At 37.4% G+C, this 27,432-nt stretch overlaps 1 protein-coding gene across 1 annotated transcript in view; it reads left to right on the top strand.

The window, feature by feature from the left end:
* LOC106079945 (receptor-type tyrosine-protein phosphatase N2-like) overlaps window positions 1–27,432 on the top strand; it is a 293,472-nt gene that overhangs the window by 147,486 nt on the left and 118,554 nt on the right. The window contains exons 8-9 of the mRNA XM_056043460.1: window positions 2,675–2,758; window positions 24,137–24,228. Of these exons, the coding sequence (XP_055899435.1) occupies window positions 2,675–2,758; window positions 24,137–24,228 (176 nt within the window). The remainder of the gene's footprint in view (window positions 1–2,674; window positions 2,759–24,136; window positions 24,229–27,432) is intronic.

Below are 27,432 nucleotides of genomic sequence, written 5' to 3'. Positions count from 1 at the left end.
TGGCGGAATGGTTTCCAGCTAACATTTGAAACGAGTGTACACATTGAGCTGACGACCAAAGGGAGCCAATCGATGGACTTTAATTTTAACATTGAAAACGACATACAAGTGCTGGCCACGTTTAAAATGCTAGGAGACATGTCACGTTTAAAATGCTAGGAGACATGTCACGTTTAAAATGCTAGGAGACATGTCTATTAACAAACATGTTTTGATCTCATACTACTAATACTTATCTTGACTAAGCCAACTAGTTTTTTTATTTAGACTAATCAAAGTACTCGTGTTCTAAGAACTCTGCGTTACCGTGAATTCAAAAGACGCATGTCTGTTTTCATTCAAATATTAGATAGCGTGCAAGATCAATTGTGTGCGATTGTTTCAAATGTCTAGTGGAAAGTTAGAAGAACTATAAATGCATCGGTATTCGATGTATACCCGAGCATTATCTAGACGTCATTCAAATATGTATATATTTTGACGTCATCTTTAGAATATATCCAATGAGGTTTAGACGTCATCCTTAGACGTGTACTTAAGAACAGTATATCCAGTGACATTTATACCTCATACTTAGGAATTGTATATCCAGTGACATTTAGATTTCCTTCCATGGAGAAACAATTTACGTATTTCCACCTAATCTCTAAACAGTATGCCATCCCCCTTTAAAACATTGTCAGTACCTACTGAATTCTTAAAATCTTCTATGTATATGAACTAAACTGTCTCCCCTTTCCACGTTTGAGGTATTTTAAAATTATTATTTTTTTGTTGGTTCTATGGAATTTGAAAGCTTCAATAAGGAGGAGAATTCTCTAGACGTCCACGACCTCGTTAGAAAAAGCTTCTAAGAGAGGCTTGTTCATTTTTATAAGACCTTGCGAGCTGTAGGTAAGATGATGTAATGGCCATATGTTTCTGTGGCCCACGATGAACGAGGGTGTCATATGGCTAGCACACGACCAACCGTTTTACTTTTCCCCAACTAATGTCAGGGGTGAGCTGGATGGATTCAGAAAGGTGTGTAGACTAGGCTTGGAAGCCAAGCGCCTTACCAATCAGCCACCGCGCCCTCGTGTTGATTTTTCATTTTCATTAATATTTCTGAAAGGAATTGTACCGGAAACGTGTGTGTGTTATGAAAGATCAAAAAGGTGTCTTTTTTTGTGTGTACAATATCTTGTCAAAGTATTTAGTAATATTGATTTGTAACAAAGTAACCCTAACAAAGTGTGGGCGACAACGTTCCGACCATAAACAATGCCCAGGCTTTCATTTCACTTAGTGCGAGATGAACCATAGTCGTTCTACGACTGAAGGAGGCCAATGATGAGAATTCTCTCTTTTATTGCCCTTACCATATACACAAGCACAAATTTAATTCACCCGTAAAGCAGTTGATTATAACAAAACATGAAAAGCCTCCCCCCCCCCATTCTGTAAGGCAATATGAGGCTGGATCTCCCTAACACACTGACCTCTGACCCCGCGCTCAGCTTTGATCTAGTACTGACGAAGTGTTATTTCATTTTAACACTAATTCTAAATAATGTTGTTATGGGTTTTTTTTCTATGGAACATTCGATTTTTGATTTTTTTTTTATATATTTTGATGATAAAGTGAGAGCCGTGGCTAGTGTGTAAGGTTTCTTTCACAGCATCAGGCCACGGACTCACGGCGAGAGGAAGAAGCCCTAGGATTTGTGCAGGGCATCACGGTGGTTTCCCTTGAAGACACAACAAGCAGACGAAACTCTGGGAGACTGGAGTTACGTGCCCATTGATTTTTTTCCCCTTCCTTTTCCGTTCTCTTCCTTCCCGGCCGCTGTCTTCGAAGTAAGGCGAATCGGAATGAAAACCCCTCGGCAACAGAGTTAAAATAATGACAAAGAAAATGGCCGTGAAGCAATTATACCTTTTTTTCTGCAAGATTCCTTCCATCCATTAAAAAGAAAACAAAATCTCTTGCCCTCAGGACTTTCAAATCCATATTTAGTGGACTTTGTGCTAGGAGTCCCAACCTTTAGCATCATTAGATTCACAGACTTTTTTTTTTCCTTAAAAAAAAAAAAAAAAAGAAAAAGGTTGAAATAGCAGATACCTTAGAAAATCTTATCTTTTTTGTCAAATTATTCCTGTCTGTAAAAATCTAACAGAAAATTGTTTTTTTTTAAATAGCTTTTTTTTACATTTTGTGTGTTAAGCAAATGACTTTAGATATAATAAGATGTATTTTATTTGGCAATGCTTTCTGTTGGAGGATGTGATTTCTTCATAAAGTTCATTGAATTTGTTGTTTTTATGTTTTGTTTCGTTGTTTTTTTGTCCTATAGACAAATTTTATCTCTAGCAAAAAGTGATATGTATGTGTGTGTTGGCCTTAGTCATGCATGTGTTATTTAATGCTGTGACAGTGTTTGCATTATGAAAATCTGTAAGCAGAATGTATTTAAACAAAAACAATTTGATAGATATACATATAATAGACAGACAGACAGATAGACAGACAGATAGATAGATAGATAGATAGATAAATAGATATATATATATATAGATAGATAGATAGATAGATAGATAGATAGATAGATAGATAGATAGATAGATAGATAGATAGATAGATAGATAGATAGATAGATAGATTATCTTAAATATCTGTAATGTCTTCCAACAGAGTGGACACTGCAACAGGTTTTCAGTTTGTCCAGAACTTTACAAAATTACTCAAACTGCCACCTGGTCTTGTTTACCTTGTCAGGTGAGTCCCATACACAATATACATTTCACTATCGGAAAGTTTGAACAAAAAAGTCTGGTCTAAGCCTATCAGAAAGAGCTACTTACTATCAAGCGCTTTGTATGTTTTTTAAAGATCTACCTGTACATCCTCTTTTACTGGACGCCATACTTCACATTTACTTCGCTTGTATACACCCGTTAGGTATACCTTTCTCAGTGTACCATCTCTTTACCTTTATTCCGCTATTGCTTTGAATGTACTTCACCTAACTGACTCTTTACTCCACCCTCAAAACAAGCAAAGCATTTCAATCATCCTTTTTTACAAAACAAAGCTTATCTAAGGGAAAGAATGCCACACTTACAACTACATTTCTCATTAATGTACAAGCTATTCCTCTTTCTTTTATATAAAATAATAATCACTAATAATGTATTGACTTGTTGGTTAATTTGTTAATTGAATGATGTTATCTATGGTATATTAAATAATTGTTTAAAGTTTCAACTTGATCTGAGAATGTGTGTGGCAGAAAAAACGTGTACAATTATTTAAGGGGACGAAACCTGACATATTTAACCATTATGTAAATACTGAATGATTAATTGTCCTTCATTCTGGGTATTAAACAAAATAATTAAAAACAAGTAATCAATTCTTTTATTAATTCAATATTGTCTTGGCTAATCAATAATTGTGCTGCTTGATACGAGAATGGGTAAGGGAGAAAACCTACCAGACAAAGTGAGTTGATATAAGCTATGTGAATAAAAAGAGCCTGCAGTACCTCAAAATCTAAACCCACTTGACTCATATTCATTTTACTTAATACCTTATCAGTTGTTGGTTATAAAGTACATGTAATTGTTAATGTGTATGTTCAATCTCATCAAGTCATGTGCTGAATAAAGTCAACATTTGGAAATACCTAATTGAGACATAATCATGGATAGATGTCACACACGACAACACCTAATTGAGACATAATCATGGATAGATGTCACACACGACAATACCTAATTGAGACATAATCATGGATGGATGTCACACACGACAATACCTAATTGAGACATAATCATGGATGAATGTCACACACGACAATACCTAATTGAGACATAATCATGGATGAATGTCACACACGACAATACCTAATTGAGACATAATCATGGATGGATGTCACACACGACAATACCTAATTGAGACATAATCATGGATGAATGTCACACACGACAATACCTAATTGAGACATAATCATGGATGAATGTCACACACGACAATACCTAATTGAGACATAATCATGGATGGATGTCACACACGACAATACCTAATTGAGACATAATCATGGATGAATGTCACACACGACAATACCTAATTGAGACATAATCATGGATGAATGTCACACACGACAATACCTAATTGAGACATAATCATGGATGGATGTCACACACGACAATACCTAATTGAGACATAATCATGGATGGATGTCACACACGACAATACCTAATTGAGACATAATCATGGATGGATGTCACACACGACAATACCTAATTGAGACATAATCATGGATGGATGTCACACACGACAATACCTAATTGAGACATAATCATGGATGGATGTCACACACGACAATACCTAATTGAGACATAATCATGGATGGATGTCACACACGACAATACCTAATTGAGACATAATCATGGATAGATGTCTCAGACAACAATACTTAATTGAGACATAATCATGGATGTCATACACGACAATACTTAATTGAGACATAATCATGAATGGATGTCTCAGACGACAATTCTTAATTGAGACATAATCATGGCTACATGTGACACATGACTAAACCTAATTAAGACATAGTCATGGATGGATGTCACGCAGAAGTGATTTAATTCTACCCAGGCTGCTGCCCATGACCAAGTGCCCAACACTTATAACTATATTAAAACACAAATAGCAATAGTCGAGGTTTCAATAAACTCTCGGCTTATAACCATACACAGTAGGCGTGTGCCCCTGAATAATTGTATATGCTTATGAATTATCCTCATCTTTCATTGATTAACTGTTAGCTGCTTATGACTTATTATGAATGATATGCTCTTCATTTGACTGATTGCCCAAGCCCAATTTTAATTGTGATTTATGTTTGATTGATTTATAATTGTCGGATATCCCTTCAGATAAGAGTAACATTAAATCCTAGCCCAAATTCTTGCAGCACGGAAGTGCATGGCAGCGGGCAGGTTCCAGCTCTGTATTATCGTGATGCATACCACTTGACCAGGCAGCCAACAATATTAGTGAGATGCTCCTGTATTAGTGAGATGCCCCTGTATTAGTGAGATGCCACTGTATTAGTGAGATGCTCTTGTATTAGAAAGATGCCCCTGTATTAATGAGATGCCCCTGTTTTAGTGAGATGTCCCTCTATTAGTGATATGCCCATGTATTAGAAAGATGCCCCTGTATTAGTGACATGCCCTATATCAGTGAGATGTCCCTATATTAGAAAGATGCCCCTGTATTAGAAAGATGCTCCTGTATTAGTGAGATGCCCCTGTATTAGTGAGATGCCCCTGTATTAGTGAGATCTCCCTGTATTAGAAAGATGCCCCTGCATTAGTGAGATACCCCTGTATTAGAAAGATACCCTGCATTAGTGAGATGCCCCTGTATTAGTGGGATGCCCCTATATTAATGAGATGCCCCTGCACTAATTGCCCGAGTTGAAAAACCGAAAGTCCACACGTTGAAATTGATTACATGTCGTATATCAATAAATCCCTTTTTACCTTCCGACGTGTGAATGTCTAAATGTCAAAAAGAAGTCACCAAATGACATCACAATGTGTCATGACTCGAGCCATCGTTAATGCCTTCCAAAGACACCGGTGTTTAACAGGCCATATGCTAGCTCAAAAAATGACACATCAGCCTGCCATTTGTCACCTCGTCTAAACCAAAATGTCACCATCAAAATACCAGCAGTAACTGGCGGATGTCTAAGGGCTACTAGTGCCCCCTCCCAGGTCGACCCCCCCCCCATTTTCCCTCCCCTAGACCTCAACACCGATGACATATCAGATCATTAAAAACCAATCCTGTCGTCCTGACCAATATTTCCCCCGGTCACTGCTCAAGAAGATGGCTTCAAGCCGCTTGCAGATGGCCGACTCTTTCTTCTGTCTTCCTCTTTAATTGATTTCCTTTGGAGTCAACTTGAAGAATTCTCTTATCTTTATTTAAGTGTTCATTTCTTTCCTCTCTCACTACTCCTGACATTGACAGCTTACATTGGTTCTTATTATTACAATTACATTTTTTTGTTGGTCTACCAATCTCGTGACTTTTTTTTTTCTCTAATCTTTGGATGTCTTTAAACTCGCAGAGAAGTCTGGACTTTTGAACAGAGCAAAGTCCACAAAGGCCTTAATTTCATTTAGAAAGCGTCCAGAAGCTCAGACATTTAGAGCATAAATTCACAATCTATTGGGAGGAAGATTGGTCATTGAGATAAGGTCACTTGAAGACCTATTTAGTACCAGACCGGGAAGGTACTAACTTGCTAGTGTCATACGTCCAGGCGTCATTAAGACTTATTCAATGTAAGAAGTACATCTGGATAACTAGTACAAGACAAAAAAATACTTTAAAAAAAACAAAGCTTATATTAAGTGTAATTTATTACTATAGGTTTGATAGGTATAATCAAACGACAAAGTATTTTCATAGGCTTAGAAAACAATTGTTTTAATAGTAATAAAAACATAAATAGTCTTAAAATGCTTTGGAAACACTAATGGTTGTAATTGCATAGAAAAAAAAACATTGTTTGAATAGGCGTAGAAAATATCTGAAAGTTAGCTTATGTTTTTAGGTGTTGTTTTTTTTTTATTATTATAAACATTTTAAGCGAATATTAAATTGTTTGTTATGACCTGATCATTTTTTAAAACCCCGAAAGTGTAGACTCGTATATAATTAAAGAAATAAAAATGTTTTTAACTTAAAAACATTTATGATTATGTTCTTCAATAAAATAAGCAAAAAGTTGTTTAAATAGCTTGAGACGCAATGATCAAGATCGTATTTCGAGACTGGTGTCCTGCGATATTGCGAATCCAATCTTTTCATATCACGTAATGACAACCGTCGTCTAAGATAAGTTTGTGTATATAATTATTTATTATGTGAGGTTATGGTGACCATCTGGAGAGGTATGGGAGAGCCGTACAGAGAGGTTGAAGCTATCTAGGACCTAGGATAAAATAAGGCTTTGGATACCAGTACATTGAGATTAGCTAAGTGTGTATAAAGTAATGCTTATTGAGGCCATTGAGATTAGCTAAGTGTGTATAAAGTAATGCTTATTGAGGCCATTGAGATTAGCTAAGTGTGTATAAAGTAATGCTTATTGAGGCCATTGAGATTAGCTAAGTGTGTATAAAGTAATGCTTATTGAGGCCATTGAGGTTAGCTAACTGTGTATATAGTAATGCTTTTTGAGACCAGTTCAATGAGGTTAGTTAATTGGGGATAAAGTAATGCTTATTGAGACTAGTTCACTGAAATTAGCTAACTGGGGATAAAGTAATGTTTTGGGGATAAAGAAAGATAGAACAAAAATGTTGAAAGGGAAAGAGAAGATGTTTTTGATTTACAAGTTTTGGGGCATGCCTTCAGATTTAAAGATGATTGCCTCCTAGTCCAAAATCCTGCAGGACGTCAGGGCAACGAAGTGGGCTGGGTTCGAACTCGATACATCATCATGACAGTCCTAAGCGCATACCGCGCGACCAGACAGCTAATAAGTGAGAGAAGAAGAGGATAAAAGAGAGATCAAGATTAGAATAGAGGAGATAGATTAGAGAAGAGGTAAGGTCTCCACAAAGGAAAGGAAAAAGAATTTGAAGGGAAGTAGTGAAAGAAACTGCTGAAGAAAGGGAATGGAAGAAACAAATACTTACAAACAATAGCTGTAGGAGAATGTTAAAATGACCGTATGTTAGAGACAGAGAGAGGGAGAGAGGGAGAGAGAGGGAGGGAGAGGGAGAGAGAGGGAGAGAGAGGGAGAGAGAGACAGAGAGGGGGAGAGAGAGACAGAGAGAGGGAGAGAGAGGGAGAGAGAGGGAGAGAGAGACAGAGAGAGGGAGAGAGAGACAGAGAGAGGGAGAGAGAGGGAGATAGAGACAGAGAGAGGGAGATAGAGACAGAGAGAGGGAGAGAGAGGGGGAGAGAGAGACAGAGAGAGGGAGATAGAGACAGAGAGAGGGAGAGAGAGACAAAGAGAGGGAAAGAGAGGGAGAGAGAGGGAGAGAGAGAGGCAGGGAGAGGGAGAGAGAGGGAGAGAGAGACAGAGAGAGGGAGAGAGAGAGGGAGAGAGAGAGAGAGGGGGAGAGAGAGACAGAGAGAGGGAGGGAGAGAGGGAGAGAGAGACAGAGAGAGGGAGAGAGAGACAGAGAGAGGGAGAGAGGGAGGGAGAGAGAGAGAGGGAGAGAGAGACAGAGAGAGGGAGAGAGAGAGAGGGAGAGAGAGAGAGGGAGAAGTGAGGCGAATGTTTTATTTGAATTAACAAAAAATAAAGAAAACATTGACAAAAAAGTGTAAGAAGATATTTTGAAAAAATAACACAATATATTAATAAGAATAATATTGTTATTGCAAAAAGGTTTGAACCGTAGTGAAATGCTCTGACAGTCGATAAAAGAAGGAAATCCTATAGAGAACATAACTACTTGCAGAGCAGAATGACTAAATTCATGAGACATTATCTCCAAGTTTTCATGAAATATTTTCTGACCCAAACTTTTCAGACTCCACACAGAGATGAGCCACTTCAGACTTTGAGAATCTTTACAAAAAAAAAAAGATTTTGTGTTGTTTATTTTTTTGTATTTGTGTTCCCTCTGAAACCTTGAAGCCAAGGACCGAGCCGGTCTGTCGAGGAATGACTTCGTTTCGTGTTTTTTCGTGCAAGTAGAAATTATTTCCCTATCGGCATTGTGTTTTGTGCTTCTGTTGGTGTGAGAGAGAGAGAGAGAGAGAGGGGTGTGTGTGTATAAATATGTCTTTGCGTGCATGTGAGTGTGTGTGTGTTTGAGCAGCCCATGATTAAGTTCTGGAGTGTCATGCGGTATACTCCATGTTGTCATTAGAGTCCCCCCCAACTGTGTGTGTGTGTGAAAGTGAGAAAGTGTGAGTGTGAGTGTGTGTATTTGTAGGTGTGAATTATGTTCGTAAATATATTTTTAAAAAAACAAATTGGTGCTGTCAATACTTCGCCTGTTTATAAGTTTCATTCTGTTTAGATCTCGAGTTTAATGAGGCTAGCACGACGACCAACCTCATTTGCTTCACCCCAACTAGTTTCAGGTACCGATAGAGTTGGCTTGACTCATGGGTGCCCATAAAAACCCGAAATTCAAAATCACGGTCTTCACCGGGATTTGAACCCGAGAATCTTCGGTTCGGAAGCCAATGTCTTCACCACTCAGCCACCTCGACCACAGGTTTTAATAATAATAATAATAATAATAATAATAATAGATACAAAGTAAATGATAAATAAGTGAAACAGAAAATAAATGCATTCATTAACTTCCTCATTTGAAGAGATTGCAAAGAATGTTGGCGAGGCTGCATGCCCTTCTAATCCCCAGCTGGAGACACGATTTAATTTGTTTAATGCCTTCTTATTAGACATGCGTGTGGATTAGGTTGACGTCATCTGGTATTAATGGACATAGGAGTTCATTGTTGAAAGGACGCATCCATCATTAAACAAATGCATCCAGGCTTTCAATATTTAAAAAAATGTAAAAACAAAACAAAAACATGCCATATATATGAGAATGGCGGCACAAGTAGAGCAAATGATGAATAAAGTATGACCAGACAATGGACATCTCTGACCAAGGCACAAACCACGACAACTAGGCTTAAAAACAAGACTAGGCCAACTTGCCAAGAGACCACTCGATCATCCAGATTTCCAAAAGGGTGGAGAGATAGATAGATAGATAGATAGATAGATAGATAGATAGATAGATAGATAGATAGATAGATAGATAGATAGATAGATAGATAGATAGATAGATAGATAGATAGAATAGTTAGTTAGATAGATAGATAGATAGATAGATAGATAGATAGATAGATAGATAGATAGAATAGTTAGTTAGATAGATAGATAGATAGATAGATAGATAGATAGATAGATAGATAGATAGATAGATAGATAGATAGATAGATAGATAGATAGATAGAATAGTTAGTTAGATAGATAGATAGATAGATAGATAGATAGATAGATAGATAGATAGATAGATAGATAGATAGATAGATAGATAGAATAGTTAGTTAGATAGATAGATAGATAGATAGATAGATAGATAGATAGATAGATAGATAGATAGATAGATAGATAGATAGATAGATAGATAGATAGACTATAGAATGTCTTGATCTCAACCTTCGATCTAAAAGACAAAAATAGTATGGTCAAAGTTGGTTGCATCAAAACGATGGTCTAATTAAGATCTTGAGTGAGAGTTCAGAGCTAAACTAGTAATTCTATCAGGCATTTACATGTACTGCACAAACTCTTCTACCTCATTAGTCCACCTAGTAACGGTAACTACGTAAGACATTGAAACTAAACAAAAAAGACATACCACCTTTAATGTAATGCCTTCAACTTTGATTCTAAGTTTGGAATTTATTCTGAATTGGTTGTCTGTACAGTGAGTACGCCCAAGTTGGTGAGCACAAGGGAGGCAATCTGTAGAAAGATAAAAAGTAAAGTATGTAGCTAACCAGAGTATCTGATAGACTTAAGTCCCCTTAAAGTTAAAGGATTATTACATTCAATCTCCTTGTTTGGGTATGTGTGCTGTAATAAAGCTAATGATACGGTAATCCTTTCTCTCTCTCTCTCACTTTCTCCCATTCTCTATCTCTCTCTTTTTTTCTCCCATTATCTCTTTCTCCCTTTCTTTCTCTCTGTTTCTCTCACACGCAGAGAATCGTCCCCATGTTTCAACAAATAGTGTATCCCCCCCCCCCCTAATATCAGTCTAACACCAGATCAAATTACTTAGATTACCCAGATCACTCACACACAAAAAAAAACAACCTATCCTTGCGGACATCTCCGTGGCCATTGCGGTCACATCCGCTTTTAGATCAATTTTTTGCATGATATTAACACGACAGGACACCGCGATTAGACTGTCCGCGGATTAGCTTCTTGAAGAAGATCTCGCCCTACTTTACCTCACAACCTCCCCTTTTTTTCTATCCTCCTGTAGTTCTACGCCCCTGATGTATTCCTACGCCAGAGGGTATTCCTAACATTCTTAGACAGAGGCGTCTTTTTTTTTCCCGTAGTTCGCTATGTGGAACCGCATATTATAAGGGGGGAGAAAAAATGGTCAGGCAGCTTGTCAATTATCTCCCCCAAACGAAGCTAATTTTAAGAAAAGGTTTTTCGCTTCAGAAAAAAACTGAATTAATTGTATTTTTTATAGACGCTGTCATAACCTGGCTACACCGTGTTCCTATCACACAGTTTGGCACACGTATTATCTTATTATAATATAGTGTGACAGGCATATCATGTGATTATCATACAACGTGGCAGGCAGAAGCTTATCTCCTAGCGTGACACGTATGGTGCTAGTTTATCACAAAATTCGACAAACAACTTATGCGATTATCACAGATTGTGACAATGATATTATGTAATTATCACGCGATGGTGTACGTGTGGTATGGGTGGTGAATAGTGGAAACTGTAAATTATGTCTATAATGTTCTTCTCCCATTATGTCCTATCTAGCGGATGGCCAGACAAATAAGTATATCACAGTAAGCTCTTCTTTGTACTCGAGTTGATTTTTAATATCTGATTGCGGTTCTTTAATCAGTAAGATACAATGAGAGACAGAAAGAGAGCGAGAGAGTGAAACCTTAGGGTGATATCGTTGGAACCGAGAGAAAAAACATAAGAAAATGAAGGGGGGGGGTTCAATGGATTGATCCCTGGTGACAACGAAATAAGAAACATATAAACAAGTCACCAAATAAAGATGTTGTTGTTTTATTGAAAGATAATTCTTCCTTGATGACGCTGCTGACTTGTTGGAAGAGGGATCACTTTGTTTGTAATAACTATTGAATGGTAGATTTTTTTAAAAAAAGGAAAAAATGTTCCCCCTCTCCGATTTCCACCTCCATTTTTTTCCCCAAAAAATCCATGTCAAATCTACTCAGAGTAAAGAAAAAAAATGTGTTTAGTGATATAGATCCAGACTTTGAAATATTAAAATACACTAGTCAAGACTAGCTAATGATATAGTATTGATATTGTATAAGTATTATATACATATGAATGTTGTCACAAATTAATCGTAGCAGTCCAGCAAATGATTTCTGCATGAGACAGTGCGCAAACTGTTCCTGAACATCTATTTATTTATTTTCATCTCTTCACTGAAGACCTACCGGAATTGCCACTATTGCAAGTTCAAAATAGACCAAAAATAATTTTAAGATAAATACATTTTGAAAAATTATAATGGTCAAACCAGAGTTTCTTATGGGTGGCCAATCGGCTAATTTATTTCGTAAAGATATAAATAAACTGTCATCCCATGGCGAGTTTGCAATCTGATTGGTGGAATTTTAACACTTATTTTGTACTATAATTGGAATAGTTTTAAAAGTACGTAGAAATGATTACGCCATTTTTTTAAAATTCATAGTTTATCAATACTTACGTATTTTGTGAACCAGATACACTAGCAGTGAGTACTCCATTTTTTTTAAAATCCTCCTATAAATAGATAAACGACTACCGTATCATTAGACTTGTCCAGTACATGAAAAAGCAAACACAGCGTCAGAAAACATCAATCGTCATGGCATGAAATGTTTAGTATATTCTAACAGGTTTAAATAACATTGACAGAGTAGAAACTCATTAATATGGTTTAGCTTCTTTCTTTTAACCCCCCCCCCCTTACCCAACTTGTTTTGTTGATTTATAAGAGTTCATATATATATATGAAGAGGGGGGGGGTTTCCCTAACCCTATCGCCCAGTAAACCCTAACCCTAAGCATATATATTAGGATTATAAAATAAAACAGAGTTTCTAAACCTTCGGCGAAAAAATACAAACAAAACAGCCATGTTGAGATCTTTCTCTTGATAGCTAGGGGGTCTGGGGCAGCGCTGTAAGCTCCCCCAGCGGGGTCCAGGGTGAAATTTGAGATCAGAGTCTGTGTGCGACATAATATATAAATGGGTTAGAACATCAATATATATCATATAAATATTCAACAAATTCTGTTCACAAACTATGAGTTCTCCATAAAATAGGACCGCCCCCCCCTCACCTAAAGGGCTTAGGTGGGAAGGGCAGTAGATGTATTCGCTCCCCCCCCCCCATTCAATCGGCTAACAGGGGAACAACTAAATATACACATCGGTTAAAATATCATTAACAAGTTTTAATTATATAGATATTTAATTGAATCTGTTAACAAGCTATGATTTCTACAAATAAATTGGACCGCCCCCCTCCTCGAAAGTTTAGGGGGGGGGGGGTTGATGCCATCGCCTCCTCTCTACCCCACCAAATCGGCCAACATGGGGGGGGGGCGAAATAATCTAAAAATAGTTTGAAATACAAATAATTAGTATATATTATTAACATAACTAATAAATTCGTTGACAAATAATGTGTTTTCTTTACTAAAATTCGTCCGCCCCCCTTACCGCCCCCCCCCCGGATCCGCCAGTGATATATATATATATATATATGTTTGTGTGCAAAGAGAGAAACAGGAAAACGGATGAAATTGCCCCGCCCTTGTAAAAAAAAAAAAACTGGCTTCGCCCATGTTATACACCTAGATCTATGTAGACATTGGAAAAAGTGGGCAGTACAGAATCTGCCCCATGTTATACACCTAGATCTATGTAGACATTGGAAAAAGTGGGCAGTACAGAATCTGCCAACCTTATTTTTTCATTCGTTTGCACCAACTCCTAGACCTTTGGTTCTAAACCTCAAGTTGTTTTGTTCAGTCATTTTGAGAAGGTTTTTGTTTTTACATGTCTTCAACGTTGTGCCACAGTGGCCACAGCCAGGATCTATGCCAATAACCTAGACACACACTCTAGCGTGCACACATATAAACATTTTCATGTCTAATTATAAAATAACAATTCAATGAAAACCACATTTCCGTAAAAAAAAAATTACTTTCAAATCAATTGTTTTACTTATATCGATGATATTTACTCATATTTATGATATTAACTTATATGTATAATATTTACACATATTTATAATATTAGCACATATTTATGATATTAATTAGTATGTATAATATAAAAAAAAAGAATCATTAATCGTAGAAGCCGTTCAGTAAAGTTTTATTAAATCAATACACTTTTTGGATTTAAAAAAATATTTTTTTAATACCGAATTTTTCTAGAAATAAAAGGATAATTTGAACTAAAAATCTTTTCCACTTATTTAATCTGTATATTTACAATCTGATAGTTCTCACCGAGGTGTATTAACTGTAAATATAATTTCATTTTCCTACAAGTTGACAGCACAGAATCTCCTGTACTCTAGTAGAAAAAAAAAACAACTGTGTGTGTGGAGACCCCTAAAAGTCTGTTGTGTTCATTAAGTTGCCCTATTTGCTGTATCAACGGTATGCATCTAATGAAATCAGAGCCCCGAGTTCCCAGTGGAAGAAACCCGTCAATGTCTCCAGGATGATTGAACACGAATCAAGCGTTCATTCCTTGGACACCAAGCCAGTGTCTTTTGAAAAAACATACGAACAGAAGTAAAAATGTATATATATATATAATTGTCCCTGGGATTTTTTTAAGTCATATATTTTTTTTATATTTTTTTTTTTTTGGTTTTGTTTTTGTTTGCTGTACTCATTTATTTATTTATTTTTCTGAATTTTGTTTGTTTCTAAAATCTTTTTTTTTTTGGCTTACAATATATTTTTAAAATATTTATTGAATTTAAAACTTGAAAACACCTTAACTAAAATATACAACAATTATCAATGTGGGATTTTTAGCGGTAGCTTCCATCGGAAAAAAAACATTGGCTTTGTGGAGTCATTCTGTCATGTTTAGATCTCAAATAATATTAATGATAAATGCACTAATACGTATCAAATGTTCCCCAATGCACGTATCGCTCTCAAATTAGGTTCGGCGAGTCTGTTTAGTCTTGTAATAGCTAACTTTCGTTTTCTTTTTAAATTAAATATACATTATTTAGTCTTCCTCCGGGGAACTCTTATTATAAACGAGATTAAAAGTTTTATATAGTTACTGCGTAGTTTTATAGTTTAGTTTTCAGACATTCATAAATATATATATATATATATATGGTGACCGGTCATTTCATTCCCGGTTACTTCATCCCCGTTCATTTCATCCCCTGGTCATTTCATCCCTGGTCACTTCATCCGCGGTCATTTCATCCCCTGGTCATCTCATTCCCGGTTACTTCATCCCCGTTCATTTCATCCCCTGGTCATTTCATCCCTGGTCACTTCATCCGCGGTCATTTCATCCCCTGGTCATTTCATCCCTGGTCACTTCATCCGCGGTCATTTCATCCCCTGGTCATTTCATCCCTGGTCACTTCATCCGCGGTCATTTCATCCCCTGGTCATTTCATCCCTGGTCACTTCATCCGCGGTCATTTCATCCCCTGGTCATTTCATCTCTGGTCACTTCATCCGCGGTCATCTCATCCCCTGGTCATTTCATCCCTGGTCACTTCATCCGCGGTCATTTCATCCCCTGGTCATTTCATCCCTGGTCACTTCATCCCCTGGTCATTTCATCCCTGGTCACTTCATCCGCGGTCATCTCATCCCCTGGTCATTTCATCCCTGGTCACTTCATCCGCGGTCATTTCATCCCTTGGTCATTTCATCCCTGGTCACTTCATCCGCGGTCATTTCATCCCCCTGGTCATTTCATCCCTGGTCACTTCATCCGCGGTCATTTCATACCCTGGTAATTTCATCCCTGGTCACTTCACCCGCGGTCATCTCATCCCCTGGTCATTTCATCCCTGGTCACTTCATCCGCGGTCATTTCATACCCTGGTCATTTCATCCCTGGTCATTTCATCCCCTGTCATCATCTGATCATTTTATCCAACTTATAGTAATTGTAAAAATCATGAAATGAGCAATATTTAATATATTCATTTTTTATTTAAATGACAAAAAGTGTTACACATTAGATACAATTAAAATTAAATGCCATTAAAAACTATAAAAATTTAACATGTATAAATATAGAGGTCATATAAAAAAGTGTTTTTGTATCAGCGGCACGGTCATAATCATTCTAATCGCACTTCTATTTCTCAAATGCTTTTTCACTACTTCCACCAGATCCAGTGTAGTGAGTTGTATGATTACGTCTGATCCAGATGCAATTAGCAAGAGTTTAAGTGAAACGATAACTCCCTTTATAGATTTTTATTCTCAAATTTTTATGAGGTGTCAAATGTTTCTGAGTAAACATATGCTACGTAATTTTAATAAAACATTTGATAAAATTATATATATATATATATATATTTATATGTATCTAAGCGATTCGGTTAGTAAAAAAAAAACATGGGGCAAAAGTGAGTGAACTGAACAAGATCAGTTGGAGTGTCAACTCTTTGTACATGTCTTAACTGGTTTGACTTATCCCCCTCCCCCCTTAGTATATCCCTTACTCAGACACGCACCACTTTACAATTAGGATTTTAAGCAAGAAAAACATTATTTTAAATATATTTTAAAAAATACAGTACTTATATTAATAAGCTTCCAATATAATAAAAAAAAAAATTTTAAATTAACTTTTGATTCAATTCTGGTATCAAACCCGCGACACAGTCAGCTGTTATCAACTTACGCATTTTCTGATTCAAACTTGAGTTTTCTCCCTGTGGCCAATGAGCTAGTGATTCGTTTTAATTTCATTCTTACCATTCCAAATACATGATTTTCAATTAACAGTTAAACTGTTCTATCCCATGATTAGACAAGTGTAACAATGGCACATCATACCCAATTAAGGATGACGAACGACTTAGCAAACATCGCGTGACAACTTTAGGCTAAATTTTGAAGGTAACAATGGAAACAAGACTTTCTAGAGGGCTGCTAGATGGAGAGGACATAGAGCCAACCTCTAGATAGGACTGCCAGATTGAAAGGACATAGAACTAACCTCTAGCTAGGACTGCTAGATTGAAAGGACATAGAACTAACCTCTAGCTAGGACTGCTAGATGGAGAGGATATAGAACCAACCTCTAGCTAGGACTGCTAGATTGAAAGGACATAGAACTAACCTCTATCTAGGTCTGCTAGATTGAAAGGACATAGAACTAACCTCTAGCTAGGACTGCTAGATGGAGAGGATATAGAGCCAACCTCTAGCTAGGACTGCTAGATTGAAAGGACATAGAACTAACCTCTAGCTAGGACTGCTAGATTGAAAGGACATAGAACTAACCTCTAGCTAGGACTGCTAGATTGAAAGGACATAGAACTAACCTCTAGCTAGGACTGCTAGATTGAAAGGACATAGAGCCAACCTCTAGCTAGGACTGCTAGATTGAAAGGATATAGAACTAACCTCTAGCTAGGACTGCTAGATTGAAAGGACATAGAACTAACCTCTAGCTAGGACTGCTAGATTGAAAGGACATAGAACTAACCTCTAGCTAGGACTGCTAGATTGAAAGGACATAGAGCCAACCTCTAGCTAGGACTGCTAGATTGAAAGGATATAGAACTAACCTCTAGCTAGGACTGCTAGATTGAAAGGACATAGTACTAACCTCTAGCTAGGACTGCTAGATTGAAAGGACATAGAACTAACCTCTAGCTAGGACTGCTAGATTGAAAGGACATAGAACTAACCTCTAGCTAGGACTGCTAGATTGAAAGGATATAGAGCCAACCTCTAGCTAGGACTGCTAGATTGAAAGGACATAGAACTAACCTCTAGCTAGGACTGCTAGATTGAAAGGACATAGAGCCAACCTCTAGCTAGGACTGCTAGATTGAAAGGACATAGAACTAACCTCTAGCTAGGACTGCTAGATTGAAAGGACATACAGCCAACCTCTAGCTAGGACTGCTAGATGGAGAGGATATAGAGCCAACCTCTAGCTAGGACTGCTAGATTGAAAGGACATACAGCCAACCTCTAGTTAGGACTGCTAGATTGAAAGGACATAGAACTAACCCTAGCTAGGACTGCTAGATTGAGAGGATATAGAGCCAACCTCTAGCTAGGACTGCTAGATTGAAAGGACATACAGCCAACCTCTAGCTAGGACTGCTAGATTGAAAGGACATAGAGCCAACCTCTAGCTAGGACTGCCAGATTGAAAAGACATACAGCCAACCTCTAGCTAGGACTGCCAGATTGAAAGGACATACAGCCAACCTCTAGCGAGAACTGCCAGATTGAAAGGACATACAGCCAACCTCTAGTTAGGACTACCAGATTGAAAGGACATACAGCCAACCTCTAGCTAGGACTGCCAGATTGAAAGGACATACAGCCAACCTCTAGCTAGGACTGCCAGATTGAAATGACATACAGCCAACCTCTAGCTTGGACTGCCAGATTGAAAGGACATACAGCCAACCTCTAGCTAGGACTGCCAGATTGAAAGGACATAGAGCCAACCTCTAGCTAGGACTGCCAGATTGAAAGGACATACAGCCAACCTCTAGCTAGGATGGCCAGATTGAAAGGACATACAGCCAACCTCTAGCTAGGACTGCCAGATTGAAAGGACATACAGCCAACCTCTAGCTAGGACTGCCAGATTGAAAGGACATACAGCCAACCTTTAGCTAGGACTGCCAGATTGAAAGGACATACAGCCAACCTCTAGCTAGGACTGCCAGATTGAAAGGACATACAGCCAACCTCTAGCTTGGACTGCCAGATTGAAAGGACATAGAGCCAACCTCTAGCTAGGACTGCCAGATTGAAAGGACTAATTCATCGTAGACCTAATACACCACGCTGTATTTACTTTAAAAAACACGACCAGCCCACCTCCATAGCGATGTCTTCGGTTACCTAAACTGACGTCTACCGGTTAATAAAACTAAATCAGGTCATTTAATCGGGGAAAAAAATGATATTTCAATAATGAAAACTTCATTATAAAAATGTAAAGCTCCACAATCAGAGATACAATTATTTTTCAGGTCCGGGATAGAAAAGTACAGGAGATTTAAACAAAAAATGGAAGGGAACTAATTAACCTTACACCGTACACCAAATTGTTTACTCTAAAAGTCTATTTTATAAAAAAAAAAAAAAGTCCGACTCAGTATAAGGCTTCCTCTTCATTCAGTGTACTGTACAGACCAGCTTCAGGAGAGTCAGAAGAACTTAAAAGGGTGTCACTGGAAATTGCAGTTTGGCCCTGAAGCCAAAGAAACTTTCTTCAAAACAGGAATTACATCGCCCAAGTGGCAAACACACAAAGTGGAAGAGGTTGTTCCCTGTAATTGTCATGAGTTATTTGAGGGGGGGGGGAGTGAGAGACTCTTTCTGGAGAGCTAAATTCTTTTCAACTCACACACAAGCAGAGTGGGTATTCGTGTGAATTGAGCTGCCTCTAGAGTAGGATCGCGACTTGTGTGAGGTGCTCCAATTGAAAGCCTAGTGATAAATAATGGGAGACAAATGAACTATTTGAACTGATCATTTCCTTCCCGACGTCCCATTGGATTCACTTCTGTTCGACTTGCCAACTAAACAAAGTAGCTAGAACATGTTTGGAATTGTGCTAAATGTAGAGCCATGAGTTACTATTAGAGAATGGCCTCACAGGATAGCAGTATTCCAGAAGTCTGTAACACCTTCAGCTACTTTATAATATAATTGAAACAAGAATGACAATAATTTTTATTTCATCAAATCTTACTCTCCTCAGTAATACACTTATAAATAAACGAATACCTGACTGTTGCAGTACCACCATTCACTAACATTAGGAATTAGCAAAGGTATATTGTTAGGTATATCAATACTCATCTCATGAATAATATACCTAAACTAATTCTTAATGCTAGTGAATGCCGGTATTGCAACAGTTCTTTCGTAAGATGCATATTGCTTATGGACCAAACTGATATCGAATTCCCCCCCGCCCACCCCTGATCAAATCTAGACTTTGGTAGGAGACGATTCTAAGCTCTTGAACATAAATTGAGTCGTGGAAGATTAAGGCACAATAAAAAAAATTGTTTCTATTACTTAACATGTAAAAAGATTATTTGGATATGATCTGTAATAGTATCGATATAGGCATGAGCGTAGCCGGAGGGTTTGGGTTTCAAATTTCAACTCCCCTCTGAAATGAAATCCAACCTGCAAAGGGGGGGGGGGGTCGGAATTTAGTGACTGATTTTTAGTTTTGATTTAGTTTATTTTAAGGGAAATTTTAATACTAAACCATCACTTGCCCCTGCACAGCCAAGGGGGTTTTGAGTTTAAAACCCCTTACCAGGGGGTTTTCAGTTTAAAATCCCCTACCAGGGGGTTTTGAGTTTAAAATCCCTTACCAGGTGATTTTGAGTTTAAAACCCCTTACCAGGGGTTTTTGCAGTTAAATCCCCCTCTTCTATAAAACAAAACAAAAAAATGCAAACGACAATCCCCAAATTCCAAGAGCACAGTTAAGGAAGATTTTGATTTTAAAACCCCCTTTAAAATTTACGATAAACCCCCCTCTTCAATATAAAAAAAAAAGCAAATTACAGACTCAAAATTCTATGATTTTGAGTTTAAATCCCCCTACAGAGCGTTTTGAGGTGGAAAACCTCTATTTTGAATATTATTCTAAAGCAAACTACAGTTACCAAATTCTATGACTGTAGCTAAATGGGGTTTTGAATTTAAAAAAGACAACTTCTGAGATTTTTTAGTTTAAAACTCCCAACAGATTATTTTGACGATAAAACTTCCCCTTTCGATATAAAATCTAAAGCAAACTACAATCACCAAATTCCAAGAGCGTATTCAAGAAAGGTTACACATTTCTACCAGTGGCGGGGCTCCATTAATAAAGTGCAGTGAATAGTCAATCCTATACCAAACTGGGAGTCGACCCCTTAGTAAGATTGTGACAGAGCGTCGTCGCATGAGGTTTGCGGGACATGTTCTCCGACAAAATGAATTACGTATAATAAGAGTTGCGATGACATCCTAGTACAACTTGGCGCCACACTTTCATGGAGGTCCTCAGAGCAGGTGGGAAGAGGCTTCGGACATTGCCAGTGACAGATTTTGTGGAAACAGCTCGACGGCAAATGGGCTGAACGGCGCATGATGGTCTTAGTCAGTAAGAATAGCACATTAGGTTTTTAAAATAAAACTTTTTAATAGCAGAAAAATGCACTGTAGATACCTCAGAATATGCATTTTGTTGGCTTTCAATACCAGAAATAGTGCTTAGCGGCTGGCTCCACCCCGCGATCGCAATTGCGAGGAGTCTACAATTTTTCCACTAATCCAGGAAGAACCTATTCTAGGACACAATAAACGTCTTCCGAAAGAATGAAGGGTCCGAATGTAATAAAGATTATGTACACACACACACATACATACATATAAAAAAAATTCGCGGGGGGGGGGCGGAAAAAATCCCTCCAACCCCCCCCCCTTTCCCGAAAAAAAAACCTGGCTACGACCATGGATATAGATTGATACGTTTACTGTTGTAAAGGCGATATTTACACTTTCACAGTGAGAAGATTGCCGTAATGATAATAGTTGGGCTGTCACAATGATAGAAGATTGCCGTAATGATAATAGTTGGGCTGTCACAATGATAGAAGATTGCCGTAATGATAATAGTTGGTCTGTCACAATGATAGAAGGTTGCCGTAATGATAATAGTTGGTCTGTCACAATGATAGAAGGTTGCCGTAATGATAATAGTTGGTGTGTCACAATGATAGAAGGTTGCCGTAATGATAATAGTTGGGCTGTCACAATGATAGAAGATTGCCGTAATGATAATAGTTGGTCTGTCACAATGATAGAAGGTTGCCGTAATGATAATAGTTGGTCTGTCACAATGATAGAAGATTGCCGCAATGATAATAGTTGGGCTGTCACAATGATAGAAGATTGCCGTAATGATAATAGTTGGGCTGTCACAATGATAGAAGATTGCCGTAATGATAATAGTTGGACTGTCACAATGATAGAAGATTGCCGTAATGATAATAGTTGGTCTGTCACAATGATAGAAGATTGCCGTAATGATAATAGTTGGGCTGTCACAATGATAGAAGATTGCCGTAATGATAATAGTTGGTCTGTCACAATGATAGAAGATTGTCGTAATGATAATAGTTGGGCTGTCACAATGATAGAAGATTGCCGTAATGATAATAGTTGGTGTGTCACAATGATAGAAGATTGTCGTAATGATAATAGTTGGTCTGTCACAATGATAGAAGATTGTCGTAATGATAATAGTTGGTCTGTCACAATGATAGAAGATTGTCGTAATGATAATAGTTGGTCTGTCACAATGATAGAAGATTGCCGTAATGATAATAGTTGGGCTGTCACAATGATAGAAGATTGTCGTAATGATAATAGTTGGGCTGTCACAATGATAGAAGATTGCCGTAATGATAATAGTTGGTCTGTCACAATGATAGAAGGTTGTCGTAATGATAATAGTTGGGCTGTCACAATGATAGAAGATTGCCGTAATGATAATAGTTGGTCTGTCACAATGATAGAAGGTTGTCGTAATGATAATAGTTGGTCTGTCACAATGATAGAAGATTGTCGTAATGATAATAGTTGGGCTGTCACAATGATAGAAGGTTGTCGTAATGATAATAGTTGGGCTGTCACAATGATAGAAGATTGTCGTAATGATAATAGTTGGGCTGTCACAATGATAGAAGGTTGTCGTAATGATAATAGTTGGGCTGTCACAATGATAGAAGATTGCCGTAATGATAATAGTTGGACTGTCACAATGATAGAAGATTGCCGTAATGATAATAGTTGGTCTGTCACAATGATAGAAGATTGCCGTAATGATAATAGTTGGGCTGTCACAATGATAGAAGATTGCCGTAATGATAATAGTTGGTCTGTCACAATGATAGAAGATTGTCGTAATGATAATAGTTGGGCTGTCACAATGATAGAAGATTGCCGTAATGATAATAGTTGGTGTGTCACAATGATAGAAGATTGTCGTAATGATAATAGTTGGTCTGTCACAATGATAGAAGATTGTCGTAATGATAATAGTTGGTCTGTCACAATGATAGAAGATTGTCGTAATGATAATAGTTGGTCTGTCACAATGATAGAAGATTGCCGTAATGATAATAGTTGGGCTGTCACAATGATAGAAGATTGTCGTAATGATAATAGTTGGGCTGTCACAATGATAGAAGATTGCCGTAATGATAATAGTTGGTCTGTCACAATGATAGAAGGTTGTCGTAATGATAATAGTTGGTCTGTCACAATGATAGAAGATTGTCGTAATGATAATAGTTGGGCTGTCACAATGATAGAAGGTTGTCGTAATGATAATAGTTGGGCTGTCACAATGATAGAAGATTGTCGTAATGATAATAGTTGGGCTGTCACAATGATAGAAGGTTGTCGTAATGATAATAGTTGGGCTGTCACAATGATAGAAGATTGTCGTAATGATAATAGTTGGTCTGTCACAATGATAGAAGATTGCCGTAATGATAATAGTTGGGCTGTCACAATGATAGAAGATTGTCGTAATGATAATAGTTGGGCTGTCACAATGATAGAAGGTTGTCGTAATGATAATAGTTGGGCTGTCACAATGATAGAAGATTGTCGTAATGATAATAGTTGGGCTGTCACAATGATAGAAGATTGTCGTAATGATAATAGTTGGTCTGTCACAATGATAGAAGATTGCCGTAATGATAATAGTTGGGCTGTCACAATGATAGAAGATTGTCGTAATGATAATAGTTGGGCTGTCACAATGATAGAAGGTTGTCGTAATGATAATAGTTGGGCTGTCACAATGATAGAAGATTGTCGTAATGATAATAGTTGGGCTGTCACAATGATAGAAGATTGTCGTAATGATAATAGTTGGGCTGTCACAATGATAGAAGATTGTCGTAATGATAATAGTTGGTCTGTCACAATGATAGAAGATTGCCGTAATGATAATAGTTGGTCTGTCACAATGATAGAAGGTTGTCGTAATGATAATAGTTGCACTAACATAATGTTTTTGTCTTCTACAGAGTCGAGCCAGAACCAGGTGAGATTATCACATTGGAAGTCAACACTGACCCGACTGGTCAGTGGAACGCGGAGAGGATAGCCAAAGAAGCTCGTAAGTATTAATGTTCATTCATCACTCAATTAGTGTTAGTGTCATAGACGAACAGTTCTCGTATAGAAATGAATGGTTCAAGACAAAACTAATGTCGTAAATAGGATTTGAAGTGTTCAGTCCAGAACTTCTCCCTTCCGGATGCGTCCTGAATCAAAGCAGACATCCGAATTAGAACTGACCATTCCTTGGACTCTGACAAAGTCGCACTAAAAGATTTTTGCGGTTCTTTTCCTGACCCAAGTGACTTGACATTAGACGTGACACCGGTTGTACGGCAAATCCTATTTGAAAAGAGGCCCCCTTGATATCAAATCATATTGTCACTTGAAGAGTTCTTCAGTAATACAGTTGATGAGCCTAATGGACAGAGAAACTGACCTAATAAGACCACATGCACATTAAATGCATGTTTTCTGACTGTTTTTACTATAAAAAAAAGTAAAGTTCCCTTTTCAGACCTTGTGGTCTATAGGGCAGATAATGTAAAGTAAAGGTCATCTGTTGTTACTATGTGAACTGGAAATTAAATCATACAAAGTTCATTGTAGAAATTTGGACAGAATTGATACAAAAAATATTTTTGGGGGAATACTTTAATTTAAACTTCCTATTTGGTAAGCCCAACACATTTACATTGCCATAGAACAGGGCTTCTCAAACTTTTTCCCGAAAAAAAGTGTATATGATTTTGGGTCCTTGAAGTGCATATCTTTGAATAAGGCACAATACTGCTAAATTGATTTGTAATATCAGATGTAATGTAAATAATGTTTCTTCTGCTTTGTATGTAACCTCCTGCTTCAGAAAAATAGGTTGAAGAAGACAAATGCTTGTTGTGAAATGTTGGGAAACTTACGGATTTAACGTACAATTTAATTCATTCAAACTTTCAGAGAAAACTAGAAAACTAAATTCTTAAATTAACTAATAAATTATTTTTATTAATTGTTTTTACTAATTTCTTTCACATGAAATATCAAAACAAATGACAGAAGTGAAGTCAGTTATGTGAATGTATTTATTAGCAGTGCATATTCATAGAAAACTAGTCTTCAACTAGTTATCAGCTAATCCAGCTAGTTCTCAACTAATCCTCAACTAGTCACCAGCTAGTCTTCAACTAGTTATCAGCTAATCCAGCTAGTTCTCATCTAATCCTCAACTAGTCACCAGCTAGTCATCAACTAGTTATCAGCTAATCCAGCTAGTTCTCATCTAATCCTCAACTAGTCACCAGCTAGTCTTCAACTTGTTATCAGTTAATCCAGCTAGTTCTCAACTAATCCTCAACTAGTCACCAGCTAGTCTTCAACTAGTTATCAGCTAATCCAGCTAGTTCCCATCTAATCCTCAACTAGTCACCAGCTAGTCATCAACTAGTTATCAGCTAATCCAGCTAGTTCTCAACTAGTTATAAGCTAGTCCTGAACTAGTCCTCAACTATTTATTAGCTACTCATCAGTTAATTCTCATCTAATCTTCATTTAGTACTCAACTAGTCATCAACTAGTCTACTAATAGTCCAAAACTAGTCCTCAATTAGTCATCAGCGTATCCTCAGTTAGTCATAAACTAGTCATCAACTAGTCATAAGCTAGTCCTCAGTTAGTCATCAACTAATCATCAGCTAGTTCTCATCTAATCCTCAACTAGTCACAGCTAGTCATTAGCTAGTCATCAGCTAGTTCTCATCTAGTCTTCAACTAGTCACAGCTAGTCATTAGCTAGTCATCAGCTAGTTCTCATCTAGTCTTCAACTAGTCACAGCTAGTCATTAGCTAGTCATCAGCTTGTTCTCATCTATTCTTCAACTAGTCACAGCTAGTCATTAGCTAGTCATCAGCTAGTTCTCATCTAGTCTTTAACTAGTCGTCATCAAGAGAGTTGTCAAACGTATTCCTTTGTTGTTGTTTTGTATTTGAATGTCAACATTTTGTGAAGAGACAATCGAATGGTTACACTTTCCTATCACCTTCGCCTGACCGCCATCTTTGCCATCGCTCTTTGATGACAGGTTGTCCTGCAGTCACTGTAGCCACAAGTCATCATTATGTCTAGCAGTCTAATGAACGCCACACAATGTGTCATTGTTGGCGTCCAATTTTCCCATCCATTGTCCTGCTATGAAGTCCTGTTCACAAAATAGAAACAAGAAGAATTCAATTCGAACATTTTGTTTTCTTCTTCTTAGAGAAAATTGGCACAGGAAAAAAAAAAGGGGTGGGGGTGGGGAGGGGAGAAAGTAAAAGAAAGGGGGGAGAGAAAGTGAGAGAGGGGGAGGGATCAAAAGGGGAGGGGAGGTGATTTCCCAGATCACCGGCTCGCTGTAAGTCAAGGTGAATGAAATTTAAAAGACGCAATTACATTGTCAAAGAAAACTCATTTTCTAACCTGAGAAATTTCATCCCTTGTTTTTCAAGTCGACAATGGAATGAGTTCTTAGTTGAGATTCATGTGGAACAAATCACCAGTGTCTACCTTCAATAACATCAAATATCTGAAGATAAATAATAACAGAGTTCAGTAGACAACTATAAATTGGTGAAGTTAGTTTTACGTTGACAAAAAAAAAACTTTTTATACAAATGATTTCTTCATCTGGCGAGATTAACTTGTTGTCAGTCACTTCCTTGGTCTAGTAACTCCAGTTCATTAGTTAGGAGATAAAATACTCCATTCACAACATTTACTCTCTTTTGTTGAGGAAAATTAATTCTCACTTTTAAAGGATGTGTTTGTAATAGTCTACTTTAGGGCAAAGTTGGCTTCTGAAAGACACTATTCCTATGTTCGGCTACTCGAAACAAAACCTTACATCAAAAATCATTGAGGTAACTTGGTGCATTAGTTTACTACTTACTTGAGGTTGACTAACCGTTGACCATACACTATTTGGATGACTTCATACTTACCAGTCAGTGGAGTTGTCTTTTTGACAAAGCTTATATCAACTCACTCTGTCTGTTTTCCTGTCTGTCTATCTGTCTGTCTGGCAAAAAGTTTGTACACGTTATTTCTCCGACACCGAATCTCTGATCAAGCTAAATTTTTTTCATAATTATTTCTTTTAGCTGACAACACAAGAAACAATTTAAAAAAAAGAATTAACCAATAAGTTAATTAACTACTGGTAATAAATTATTTTGTTTGGTATCTCGAACAAGGGAAAGAAATTGTACTTGTAATTGTACGTCAATGTGT

This window comes from Biomphalaria glabrata, chromosome 1 (genome assembly GCF_947242115.1).
Source record: "Biomphalaria glabrata chromosome 1, xgBioGlab47.1, whole genome shotgun sequence".
Taxonomy (NCBI): Eukaryota; Metazoa; Mollusca; class Gastropoda; family Planorbidae; genus Biomphalaria; species Biomphalaria glabrata.
The sequence above is the reverse complement of the archived record's forward strand: the minus strand, read 5'-3'. Positions and strand labels throughout refer to the sequence as shown.